Here is a 13403-nt window from a genome sequence, read left to right as displayed (position 1 = left end):
TTCTACTAAAATATACTAGCTATATCAAAGTCTACTCCAACTTCAATGAGTGGGCTTCTAACTTCTATCACAAAATGAGCACCAACAGCACTAAGGCTGTCTTGGGAGAGCAGAGACAAATGCATAAATATATAAATAAAAATCCAAATAGTAACAATCTAAAATCACTGTAAAGTACAAAAGACAGTTTCTAAATACCTTTAATGAATCTTTGAGATAAGCTTTCTTCCAAGAGGGGATTTCCCTCTTATATGACAAATGATATCCTAAAGAAATATTTAATTCCATGGTATTTAACATGCTATAAAAGTCTGTTTTGAGACATTATAGATTTCTTATTTTCATAATGATTAGGATAATTTATGATCCACATGGATTTTTTGCCACCAGCCTACAGAAGAAAAGAGTTCTCTCAAGTCAGGCTTCTATAACATTTATGTGTCTCTGAGATCTTGGGGTAAAAGCCTTCTTTTGAAGAGGAAAATATCAACTAACCCTTGCCATTCCCAGGAGGTTAAAAGGATTTAAAATTAAGAGGCTACAAATTTTCTTGAATTACAGATTACAAGAAAGAAAAGCAGTTAACAGCCTGGAACTATGAAAGCATGAAGGTTAGCCCCCTGGATTTGTTAATTGGGAACATTCCTGTGTGGTCATACATGATCTCTTTGATTTGTGTCACTTGCACTGATGTGTTCTAGGGCTGTTGAGTTGAAGAAGCTGAGGCAATTCAGACATTTTCAACCAAGGCTGTCATTAAAATAATCATCATAAGGGACTTAACTAATATTAATGACTTCCAGACCTCTAGTAATACCAATTCAAAGAAAAGTCCATCTCAACCCTAATTAGTTAACCCTGTTTCAACTGATTCATCAAAGGGCAAATGATGCTCTGACCTTTGGTACTCAGAATATGGCCCACTGTCCAGCCACAATACCCTGGTGCTTAGGACAATACCTGGGTGCTTATTAAAATGTTGACTCTCAGGTCCCACTCCAGACCTACTGAATCCGAGTCTGCATTTTATAAGATCCTCAGGTTTCGTTTATGAACAGTAACTTGAAGAGGCACTCATCTAGAATGTATGGTCTAGGGATCAGGAGCATCAACATTATCTGGGAGCTCGTTAAAAAGGCAAATATCTGGGTCCCACCTCCAAAGACTGGAAACAGAAGGTCTGGAAGTGAGGCCCAGGTGTCCATGCTTTAGCAAGGTCTCAAGGTGACTCATATGCACCCTAAGGTTTAAGAACGAGGGGTCCAGAAACCTGTTACTCAGTGGATCTTTACCCAGGAGTCAATTACCTAAGCCTTTCCAATTATCCTTTGACCATCTACAGCCTGCCCTTTGGTCATCTAATTGCTGCTAATTAATCTGGAATGGGTGGGAGGGAAGAGAGGAAACAAATCAACCTATTTTGCTTCCCAATCAGATTTATGGTAAAGGTTTTGGAGGAGGCCACATAATTAGAGTGAGATATTTAGGATTATCAATGGATTACAGTACTCCATGAAACACATTTCCTCCATTACCATGGTTAATTAGGAATAGACCATAAAAGCATTCCTCTAGAAAGGCTATTAAAGAACATAATGTAATGTTGTCATGTGCAATAGAGAATGACACATATCATGACTCAAGAAAATAAAGACCATTTATTCCCTCTGCGTTTGAAGTATGCTAAGCATGCCCAAACACAAATCCTTTTAGACTGCTAAAGATCACTTTTTTAATTTTTATGTCTCAGGCTTTGCACCTTGACAACTTGTTCTTAATTCCATAGAGTTTGCAAAGAGGCATGACCGAAATTATTTGTCATTTTCTAGTCTGATTAACCTATTCCTTAGTCCTGAAGAACAGCTTTTTACACTCTGAATCAAAAAGGAAAGTTTGTGAGGAAAGTGCTTATAAAAAGGTAATACTATAGACTGCTCAGTATTTTTGTTTGGATAATCTAAAAGACAGAGTACAATTTCCAAAAACAAAATGTGATCCATCTGAAAAGATGTCTACATGCCAAAAGAACATGCTGCTCACATAAATAACAACCATGTAATTTTAGCATTCTCACAAAAGCTATAAATGTTCTACCTCAAGGTAAACATTTTAATTAGCCTGAAAAGTTATTTTTCTTAACAGCTACCAGCAACTTTGCTCACCACCACCTCCCCAGACCTGCTAAAATGTGCCAAATACAAAGAGGATAAGGACAGAAGTAGCAGTTCATGTAAAGCATGAGTGATGGACGTACCAGGCAGAAACTATGGCGGCAAAAAGAAAAAAGGAAAAAAATTGTCCTTGGAAGTGCAAGCACTTCTGCAGAACAATTAACTTAATTAACCAGACACCATGAATATTCATAAGGCCGTTAATGTCTCCCACATCCAAACAGATAAATGTGATGTAATGACTTCCTAGTCAAGCATATCTAAAATTCTCATGAAAACTGCACCTACACTTTGGTTCTTTGCCTGAAATATCATAGAAATTAACAGTCCCTTGGCAATATTTTGTTCTCCTCAAATTAATTGGAAAGCATGAATTTATTTATGTGAAAGCTATAGGAATATATGGTTCGCAGCCATCAGTATGTGGATTGAGCCTTGTTTTACAACAACTGGATTGCTTTTTTATTTTAATGTCCTCTCTGGCTTTTTCCTCTATCCTTCCCCCACCCCTTTAATCGGAATCTCTGTATAGTTCCTTAGCACCAGTTCCCATGGCAACACACACCATCGCTAATGGCCAGCAGTTCAAATACAGGCTTCCCCACAACTGATCCATTTGAGTCTGACCATAATTCAGCGGCTTAGTCTGTTGGCTCAGTGGAGTAATTTACTAAACACTCTCCCTCTGGGTGTCTCTCTCCAGGAGGCAAATGGCTTCAAAGGCAGACTGTCTTCTGTGTGCAGCTCGGAAGCTTCCTGCCTTGCTCTTGTTCCCGTTCTCTATCAAAGCCCTGATGGGGCCTTGAGTCCTCCTATTAGTACATCCCGCGCGTGACTCCCCCCTTCCTTATGGAATCCATAAGCTGGAACTCCTATACAATGACCACAATTTTGGCAACAGGCTGTATTTTCTAAGCAAAGTGCATTCAAATGGCATATTAAAAAGGTAAGCATGCCCACCAGTTTTGCTAACTATTCACTTTATGTCAAATGCATCCCTGTGAGGATAACCACCTTTTCACTTGTGATTCACAGCAGTTAATAAGTGACCTTGGGAGTGTGTATACTAGTGAAGAGGAAGTGACCTAAGCACATCCACTTGGCATGGAAAGAAAGGCTGAAAAGCCCCATTATAGACAGAGCCACTAAGATGACACGGAACGGTCAAAGTGGCTGGACCCTCTTTGCCAGCATCTTTTTTTTCCCAGCTGAGGTTATTTTCTTCTCTTCTGCTTAAAGATCAGCAACGGTTTTTCTCTATATGCTTTATAATTATTAGGATACATCCAAATATGTGTCTCCTTTTAAATTCTTTTTTTTTTAAAGACTTCACAGTCTAAAAGAGCATTTGTATATCTTTTGTTCTCTGTCAATGAACAATACTAAATATACTAAAATCCATACTAAATGAGATTATCAAGTGGATAGGATGTTGAATTTTTTAACCAGGTACATTATTTCCTATTTTCATAGGAAACAACCATTGTTTCTGCTTTTCTGGTAGAGAGAATATCGTGTGAGGTTTTCCAAATGAAAAGATATAATCCCTTTCCATCACTATCGTTTGTTTAAATAATTTGGGAGGAGTGACTGGCATAGCGTAATAAACTTGTGAAAGATGTTTCCCTCTCTTCTGGAAGCCAGGGCTGCTCTAGCTGTTCTCCCAGGCTCCCAGCGCTTTCCCCTCCCTTCCCCTACTCACAAATTCTACAAAGGCTCCCAGCAGGGTGTTCCCTTGCTCTCAACCTCCCATTGTTCCCTACTGTGTATCAAACACAATTCCGACCCCTCCTTGTGGAGTCCCGGAGCCACACGGTTTGGCCCATTTTCTATTTCTCCAAGCTCCTGGATTTTGCTTTGGCATTGATTATTTTTGCAATGAAGAAAATAACTCATCCTCATCAGGCCAGATCCTACCCATTTTAGGCCTAATTCAAGTGGCACTAGCTCTATTAACGTCTTCTTTACGTTCATTCACTTAATAAACGCTATGGAGCGTTCACTGTGTCATGTTCTATTGTAGCGGCTGGCAATTACAGCAGTGAGAATGAATCTTTTTGGCATTCTCAACTCCAGGTTATGTATTTGTACTCTGATAATGAGAGTTCCACATTTTACCTCACATGACATTGTAAGCAGCTTGACTCAAGTGGCCCTGTTGGGAAATTTCATACCTGGTGCTGTGCGATCATTAGACCTAATAGGGAAAGGTAGGATAATAATTATCCCATTTGTTGATTGTTTAACTATGTATTAAATCCTCCACATATACCATCTAATACTACCATAACCTTATAATGAGGTGAATATATGTGTATCTTTTTTACAGATTAGAAAAATGAGGCTCAAAGTAATTAAATAACTTGTCCCATTCGATAGTGGAGATGACGAGCTTGGGTCTTTCAGATTCAAAGTCTGTGCATTTAGCTCTGTGTTACACTGTCTAGGTTAGGAAGGGAAACAGAGAAATAGAGGAGGAGAGGTTCCATTTAGCAAATCCATGGCCCCCTGCTTGCCTGCAGGTATTAACCCAAGTGGAAGCTGCGCTCGGACAGGGTTGAGGGGGCTGCCTGTTTCCTTCCCAGCATTCCTCTGGGCTCTGAGAAGCAAAGCATGGGCCGCTTCACTGGCAGATCCGTCTCCACCAACACAGATGACACTAGAAAACAAGAAATTAAGAATGCAACACTTTAAAATAATTGGTAATAATTCCTGAAATCTCAACTTCAAAAGAGTAACCTTATATATTCACGTGCGTGGTGACTCACAACGCACCTTCCAACATTTTAGTTTAAGTGTCAATGAGTAAGAAGGCTCTAGCACTGCACTGGTAAAGTTTACTTTGCAGATATAATACCCACACGATGACCCCATAGACAAAATATTTTTAAGTGGGTTAAGAGACATTAGAACATTTGACCATGTTAATTACATCAAACCTGCGTTTTGCTCTGTTAATATCCAAAAGTATATTCTTCTCATTTTATGTTAACAGTCATGTGCAATTCATTTAACCAAGTGCTAATTTTCAATATAGCTCTGAAAAGACAGACAACTGTAAAAGTCATGTAAAATATGAAACTTTAAGAAGCTATTTATCATTAGTATATAAATATAGTAATTGAAAACCTGAACTGTTTTTTATCTTTTGGACGTTACTGCTAGATGGCACTTTTTTAAATTATTGTTACTACCCTTTTGACCCTAGTCAGTACTGCTAATAATTTTTTTAAGACCTCATGGTAAGTAGACTATAGCAGAGGTGGTGGTAGAAATTCATGAAAGTAACATATAAGATTTCAGAAATTTGTTTCATAATTATTTGTATTTAAAAGATGTAAAATAATCTTAAGTAGCAAAATCACATTAATTTATCCAAAAGGAGGAAGAGTTTGTGTTATTGAAAGCAGGTGTCATAACTCACCTCTAAGGGCCCAGCAAAAATGAAAGAGCACACTGAGTCTAAAGGAGGGACAGATTCTCAGTTCAGCCCACTCACATCATCTGGGAGGCATGCCCAGATTTTTCTAGAGATTTTTCATCCTTTGATTTTTCTAGAGAAGCCATAGATACTGATTTTTGAGTGAGTCTCCTAATCTGTCAACATTATCAACTAGCATTCAATATATTTAAAACCTTTACGTGCCAAACAAAACAGCCTATGGACCATGAGCAGGAGGTTTTATTTATTTAAAGATTTATTTATCTTTTTGAGAGAAAGAGCGTGCGCACACGGGAGGAAGGGGTAAAGGAAGAGGGAGAGAGAAACTCAAGCAGACTCCATGCTCAGCACAGAGCCTGAGGTGGAGCTCGATCTCAGGACCCTGAGATCAGACCTGAGCCAAACCAAGAGTCGGACGCTCAACTGACTGCAACACCCAGGTGCCCTGGTCACCAGATTTTAAATGGTTCCTTAAGTTTAAGAAGCTCTAGATGTTGGTGAATCCAGAGACTGAGGGTTCATCAACTCCCCCACACCTTGTTCTCAGCCTTCCAGCCCCTGCCCATAGCTGAGGTTCAGCCCTATGACTACACACAGCCTGGCAGGTCCAGGTCCACCCTAGTTATCAGAGACTCCAGGACGTGGGATATGACCCAGGTCATTTTTGGCTAGGGGTATTATTTTATGTCTGAAAGGATTCTAGGGGTTCATCATGTGGTCACTGATTCAGAAAAAAAAAGTGATTCTATCTACTGAGGGTTGACTTTATGTCAAAAAATATGCTAGTTCTTTTCTATTAAATCCTCAGAATTCTATGAAGTAGGCATTAGCCTCATCTTTATAAAGGGAGAAACCACGGTTTGCTGTGAACCTTGTCTAATAGGATTTCAAAGATCTCGGAAATTTGCCAACATTCTATGAACTTAATTATAACTATGAGATTCATGCCCTTTCTACCTGTTGAGGTGTGTGTGATCTAAAAGGAGCACATGAAGTCATCCAACAAAACATCTAACTTAGCACAGAAGAACCTGACTTTTCCATTTAGTATGGCAGCATCTGACCCTGGGATCCTGCATCCAGTTATAGCATCTTGTACATGTTAACTCATCTCTAGAATTGACAGGGATGGCTCTTCTGTGAACATACTCTGCCTTTGAACTTTTGTCATAACACATTCTGTGTTACATTTTGAAACTTTAACAAATGATAATTACAACAATAAAGTAACATTTAGTGAATAATTACTATGTACCAAGCACTGTTCTCAGCACCCTCCATGTATTAACTCATTTAATTTGGACATTTAATATGGACAATAACCATATGCAATAGATACTTTTACCTTCAATTTCAAATTAAGAAACTAAGGCATAGAAAGATTAAATAACTTTTCCAAGGTCATTACATAATAAGTAACAGAAGGAAGATTTGAAACGTCATAATTCAGCCTTAGAGACTGCCCTACTACTATTCCACGTATTATAATCCTTTCCTATACGTGAAACCTAATGAAAATCACCTTACGAGAGGTTTACTGTTTCGAAAATCAGTTTACCAGTAGAATCAATGTGGAATTAAATGTGTTAAGAAAAAAATATATGTTGATAACTACTATATCATTAAGATCACCTCCAGGAATACTAGTTACTCAACCTTGGGGATATATTTAACGCAAACATATCACAAGAGTCTGGACATTACAAGAAAAGGCAAAGCAAACACCCACCCACAACCTTCTATAATGTGTTAATTTAACCACACTTAAGAGTTACCCTAAACATAAACCTTAGAGTAACTAATCCTTTGCATGTGGTACCTCTTATATTTTCAGAAAAAGTAAACTCCTTCTTTCCATGACCCCAAATACAATGATTCTGTCTGGAAAAGTACAACCAGAGGCTGATACCTTATTTCTCTTCATAAAAGTTCTCTTTATATAATTTTTAAATGAGTGTATCTTCATCTACAAACCAGTATCATCTTTGAGATGTTTAATAGGTTACTAGGTTTTGATTTAAACTTTTTCTTTTCTGAAAAGAGGTACTTTTTAAAAAATACCTTAGTATAGAGATATCATGGTCGATGTGATCAAATGTCAATGTTAGTCAAATAATGTCTAAATCAGTATGGGTTTAGCTCATGGTGAAATTTAAAAAAGAAGAGAAAAACTGTGTAATTCAACCAGTTCAAATAAAAACTCTGAAAAATAGGAAAATATTAGTATATTTATTACTGCATAAGAACTATAGCTTAACCACGTTCACACTTGTAAATTCAACTGTTGCTGCTTCCAAGTCTATGCACCTGATAGTACTCTTTTCTTTGCCTTTACAAAACTTTCTCTCTATGCATAGTAAAGATAGGGGGCAAATAAAAAGTGACACTCCTACAAGTTTGAGCAATGGATCTCAGAGTGTTTGCTAGAATACACAGGAGATGCACAACAGCAGTCTTGAGGACTGATAGATGTGTTCCTGTTAGCTTTGTCATAGTGGGTCTTCATAGAAACATATGTAACTTGTTAAAAATTCCAAAATCTTAGCAAGTAACATTTCTTAAACATTATTTACCAAACCATTTTGCTTTATTAAATAGTACACACAGAATATTTCTTGGATCTTAAACTCTCTGGTCTGTGTCTAAAAACCTTTAGGTGATTTTCTAGCCACACCCTATCAATAGCTTCACTTGAATTAGGCAGAAATGCTTCAGGCTCAAGTTCTTGAAGGAATCCCCTGTCTCATCAAAAGACCATAGAATCTTGGGGGTAGCTTATCCCCACCTTAAATCATTTGTACCTATTTCTCAAGAAGTGCTCCAATAGCCACTCTTTGAACAAGTTCAGAAACAGGGAACTCACAAACAGAGTGCATTACATTTTCAAATGCTTCCACTTGTTAGAGAATTGTTCTTTCTTTTTGATTGAAGTATATTTGACATATAACATTCTGTGAGTGTCAGGTTAATAACAATGATTCGTTATTTATGTGCATTGCAAGTGATCTTCACAATAAGTCTAATTACCAGCCATCTTCATACAAAGTTACAAGAAAATTATTTTCTTGTGATGAGAATTTTCAGGGTCTCTATTAGCAACTTTCAAATATGCAATACACTGTTATTGACTATAATCTTCATGCTGTACATTATATCCCCCTGACTTATTTATAACTGGAAGTCTGTACCTCTTGATCTCCCTCACCCATTTCACCCATCCCCAATCCTCCTCCCCTCCAGCGACCACCAATCTGTTCTTTTATCTTGCCATTTGCAAGAACATGGAAGGACCTAAAGAGTATTACACTAAGTGAAGTAAGTTAGAGAAAGATAAATACAACGATTTCCCACATATGTGGAATCTAAAAACAAAACAAAATTCATGCAAAGAATTGTTCTCTTAAAGTGTCTAAAGAAACTATGTTTCCATTGTTCTCTTCATATACCTAATCCATGTAATTCTAAGTGGAGTGACTTAAAATGACCATTTTACTAAATTTTCCCAGGTCCCAGTGGAAAAACTAGGCCCATGAAAATAAATGAGATATTGAAGGAATCTTAGAAAATAGATGATTTTCGGGGCGCCTGGGTGGCTCAGTCGTTAAGCGTCTGCCTTCCGCTCAGGTCGTGATCCCAGGGTCCTGGGATCGAGCCCCACATCGGGCTCCCTGCTCCGCGGGAAGCCTGCTTCTCCCTCTCCCACTCCCCCTGCTTGTGTTCCCTCTCTCACTGTGTCTCTCTCTGTCAAATAAATAAAATCTTGAAAAAAAAAAAAAAAAGAAAATAGATGATTTTCAATAGAAATTTTAAATTATTATAAGTCCTAAATAAATCAGCATGCTGTGGAATTCAGAAACCATTAAATCACTGAACTTAAGTCATAGAGTAGTTAGGTCAAACTATGTGGTTAAAAAAATGTGGATAATAACTAAAAGATATGCATAACTTTTAGGGCCACACTGTTAAATAACAACACCTGCCATGTGAAATAAACAAGAATTAAGTATATTCAGTTAGAGAAAAAAAATTACTATCCTGCACTTGAGTCCTTTGTCATTCAGCAAAATTTTTTTTTAAAGATCTTATTTATTTATTTATTTATTTGAGAGAGAGAGAGAGAAATCACAAGCAGAGAGGAGGGGCAGAGGTAGAGGGAGAAGCAGGCTCCCCGCTGAGCAAGTAGCCCAATATGGGGCTCAATCCCAGGACCCCGGGATCATGACCTGAGCTGAAGGCAGAGGCTTAACTGACTGAGCCACCCAGGCACTCCTCTGCAAAATTCTTCCTGATCCTTACATAGTATAATTACCAATGGAATTTATTTGTACATAGCACATTTGATGGAACACTTCCAAAATGCTGATGGGCAAGACCAGATCTAGTATCTCTGATATCTGTTACCCTCGTTATTTATATAATCATGCTTTGAAGAAAGGACTTATTTGCAATACAGCCACACTTGTATACTCACAAGCCGTGTTTCAGGACTATGCAGTGTATTAAGGCGGTAGCTGGTGGGCATGATTCCCCCAATTACTTTTCTTAAATTGTATACTTGCAAGATAATTTGCCAAACGTAGCCTGTTAGTCAATCTGTCTAGCTTTAAGTATAAAGCTCTTAAGTAATCTCCTACCCCATACTCTTCATCCTCAATATTCATATAATGTCGCCATCTAGATTTGCTCCTCTCAAATTCTTTTTTGAAAACTGTTTTACTTATCAAACTTTCTTCTTCATCCTCTAATATTGCTTCTTATCAAAAAATATTAAGCATTTCTGGAAAAGCAACCCTGATAATGCCCCATTTTGATTGCATCACTTTCCTTCCTAAAATATCCTAATAGTTCTTTGGGAAGAGCAAAGCCTTTCACTCTACAGTTCAAGGACACAACTGTCCTTCCCGATATTATATTTTGTTTCCTGCTCACCACCATGTGACACAGATAATTCACGTTTTTGCCACCTTTTAAAACCCTGAAAAATCAACCCTTGTAAAAAATCTTCCCTAAAATGTTTTTGTCTAACACATCAATCCACCACTTTAACAAATTGATTTGCCTACTTTTTAAAAAAATGGTTATTAAAGTATGTCACTTGCCTCATTTCTAATGTTTGCATGACAGTGAACAATTTCTACACACTCCAGCAATGTATAGCAAATGACAGTTCCCAATGCCTACTCTGGAGAGCACACTTAATTGGTAGCCACTAAATTATAAAAGAATTAAAATTAGCATCTTTTTTTAAAAATTTTATTTATTTGACAGAGAGAGACACAGAGAGAGGGAACACAAGCAGGGGGAGTGGGAGAGAGAGAAGCAGGCTTTCCACCGAGCAGGGAGCCCAATGCGGGGCTCAATCCCAGGACCCCGGGATCACGACCTGAGCCGAAGGCAGACGCTTAACGATTGAGCCACCCAGGTGCCCCTAGCATCTTTTATTTATACTGAAAATTATATATTTTAAAAGATTTATTCATTTGAGAGAGAGAGAGAGATTGAGTGCAAAAGCGGGGCTAAGGGGCAGAGGGAGAGGGAGAAGCAGACTCCCCGCTGAGCAGGGCACCTGACATAGGGCTGGATCCCAGGACCCTGAGATAACAACCTGAGCTGAAGGCAGATGCTTAACTGACTGAGCCACCCAGGCATCCCAATATATTTGTATGTATAAAATATTTATACGCAATCACAGCCAAATGAACCAGTGGGTATCTATTAACATTAGTAACAAATTTGCAAAAGAGGATCACAATACAGTTATACCATATGACCTTCCATCAGTGCTTTTCTAGATACATGGTTAAAGCCAAGAATTAAGGACTACAGTTCCAAATATATGCACATTAGGTCAGTAAAACGTGGTCCTCTTTGATTTCCCAGTACTTATATATTTCTCCTTTTGTTTTCCTATGCCTGATCCTGAGAGGTAGAGGACCATGCCATATTGTCATCATTAATTGTTATTACATAGATATGAATGCAATAGTCTAATTACATACACCACAAATATTGAAATATTTATAAGTCCCAAATATGTGGCTAAAAACTCATGAAAACATTTCAGAACATAAGCCATGTGACACATACAGATTGATAATATAACCTACCCATCAAATTCCTGGAGTTCACAATCCTTCAGCAGTGCCAAAGCATGCCCTTCATATTCTGTTACTATTTAAAAACAAAAACCAAAAACAAAAACAGGTGAAAGTTTTAAACAACTACACAGATCACACAGTTTTAAACAGATCTACACTCTTTCACTTAGTTTGGCAAAATAATATCATAAACATATGGTCAGGTCATAAAACAACATTCATCCTTGAATATTTATATTTTAATCATGGGAAAGAGGATTAAGGGTTACTTTCCTGATGTGTTTTATAGCTTTATGTAAAAGAGGGTCATATATTTGTTCCAACTACGTAAGTCACGTGGGGCTATCCCACACACAGCAGTTAGATCATTTATCTTGGTGCCTGTCTGTTCAGTGTTCCCTTCCTGATATTATAAAGAAGACACATTTCCTTTAAATCAGAAGCTGAAGAGCAGCAGTATTTTGAAAATAAGGCATATTAGCTGGCATCAAATAGTCAATGTTAAATCGCTTTGGCAACCTTACATGAATAAATTAGCTGAAAGGTTAGTGTAAGATTTACATACTAGAAGAATGTGTATCTGGAACTGCTAGACTAAAAAGAGAAGGAGCTGGATGGGAAAATAATGAAGCAAAGCCAACACCAATGATAACAGGCCCAAAGCCGCGGAGGAAGGTGGCACGGACCCACCAGAGCCGGAGCCTCTGAGGAAATGAATCTGTCACTCCCTATCGCTGTCTCTACAGTCGTGACGCCCTACGCACTACTGTAAATGCCAGTGGAGACAGGATAAACTGGCACGCTGCAGATGGCACCAAGCATCCCCACCACATTTAGCATTTTCTGGGGCAGCGCTGCCAGAAGAGACAGCCCAGCTGTATCCACCCATCAAAGATTTCTGCGGACTGACATGACATTGCAGATGGATTTTTTGTGTAAGAATGTGCATCGTTATATGCAAGATTACATTAATCTTTCATGCCTGTCTGTCCCTGGTGCCGGCATGGTTCAAGCTTTTCCTACAATGTTTTTAGATATTGTTAAGAATTATTAGTCTTGGTGTCTAAAAGAATCACTCTGTATCCAGCAGCATTACATTGTAATTCTCCCCCAGTTTATTCAAATGCTGTTAACATTCACATGAATAAAACTTCTCTATATTGAATTCTAATCAGAAGAAGGCTATGAGAAAACTAAGTATAAAATATTAATATTAATAAACTTGGAAGGTTATCATAAATGATTGTGTTGATCATTTATAACCTCAGCTAGTAGTTGCAACCCTAAGAATACAAAATAAAATGTTATATACATACACACACTGAAAATACATAATGACATTATGAAGAAATATTTATGCTGAGCATCAGTTTATCAAATCTTGCTTCTATGCTAAAGCTTACTTTGGTAAAGCTTTTCAAATCCAATATGAAATTAGCTTTAAATTAGGTTATGGCTAAATGCTATCTTTTTATTCAGAAAAAAATTTTAAATAATATTGTATTTCTTTGATCTTGCAGGTGGAATTTGACGATATGTTGATGCAAATTATCCAAGAAGAGTAATTTTTTTTAAAAGATTTTACTTACTTATTGACAGAGAGAGAGAGAGAGCTAGAGAGGGAACACAAGCAGGGGGAGTGGGAGAGGGAGAAGTAGGCTCCCGGCTGAGCAGGAAGCCCGATGTGGGGCT

At 37.8% G+C, this 13403-nt stretch overlaps 1 protein-coding gene across 1 annotated transcript in view; it reads right to left on the bottom strand.

Annotated features, from left to right (window-relative positions):
* Positions 1-13403, bottom strand: part of CERKL (ceramide kinase like) — a 109881-nt gene that overhangs the window by 9158 nt on the left and 87320 nt on the right. The window contains exons 4-5 of the mRNA XM_032407015.1: positions 11721-11784; positions 4688-4830 (exon numbers count right to left, since the gene is read on the bottom strand). Of these exons, the coding sequence (XP_032262906.1) occupies positions 4688-4830; positions 11721-11784 (207 nt within the window). The remainder of the gene's footprint in view (positions 1-4687; positions 4831-11720; positions 11785-13403) is intronic.

The sequence above is a fragment of the Phoca vitulina genome, unplaced genomic scaffold (genome assembly GCF_004348235.1).
Source record: "Phoca vitulina isolate PV1807 unplaced genomic scaffold, GSC_HSeal_1.0 scaffold1, whole genome shotgun sequence".
Classification (NCBI taxonomy): domain Eukaryota; kingdom Metazoa; phylum Chordata; class Mammalia; order Carnivora; family Phocidae; genus Phoca; species Phoca vitulina.
This window is presented reverse-complemented; position numbering and strand designations above follow the sequence as displayed.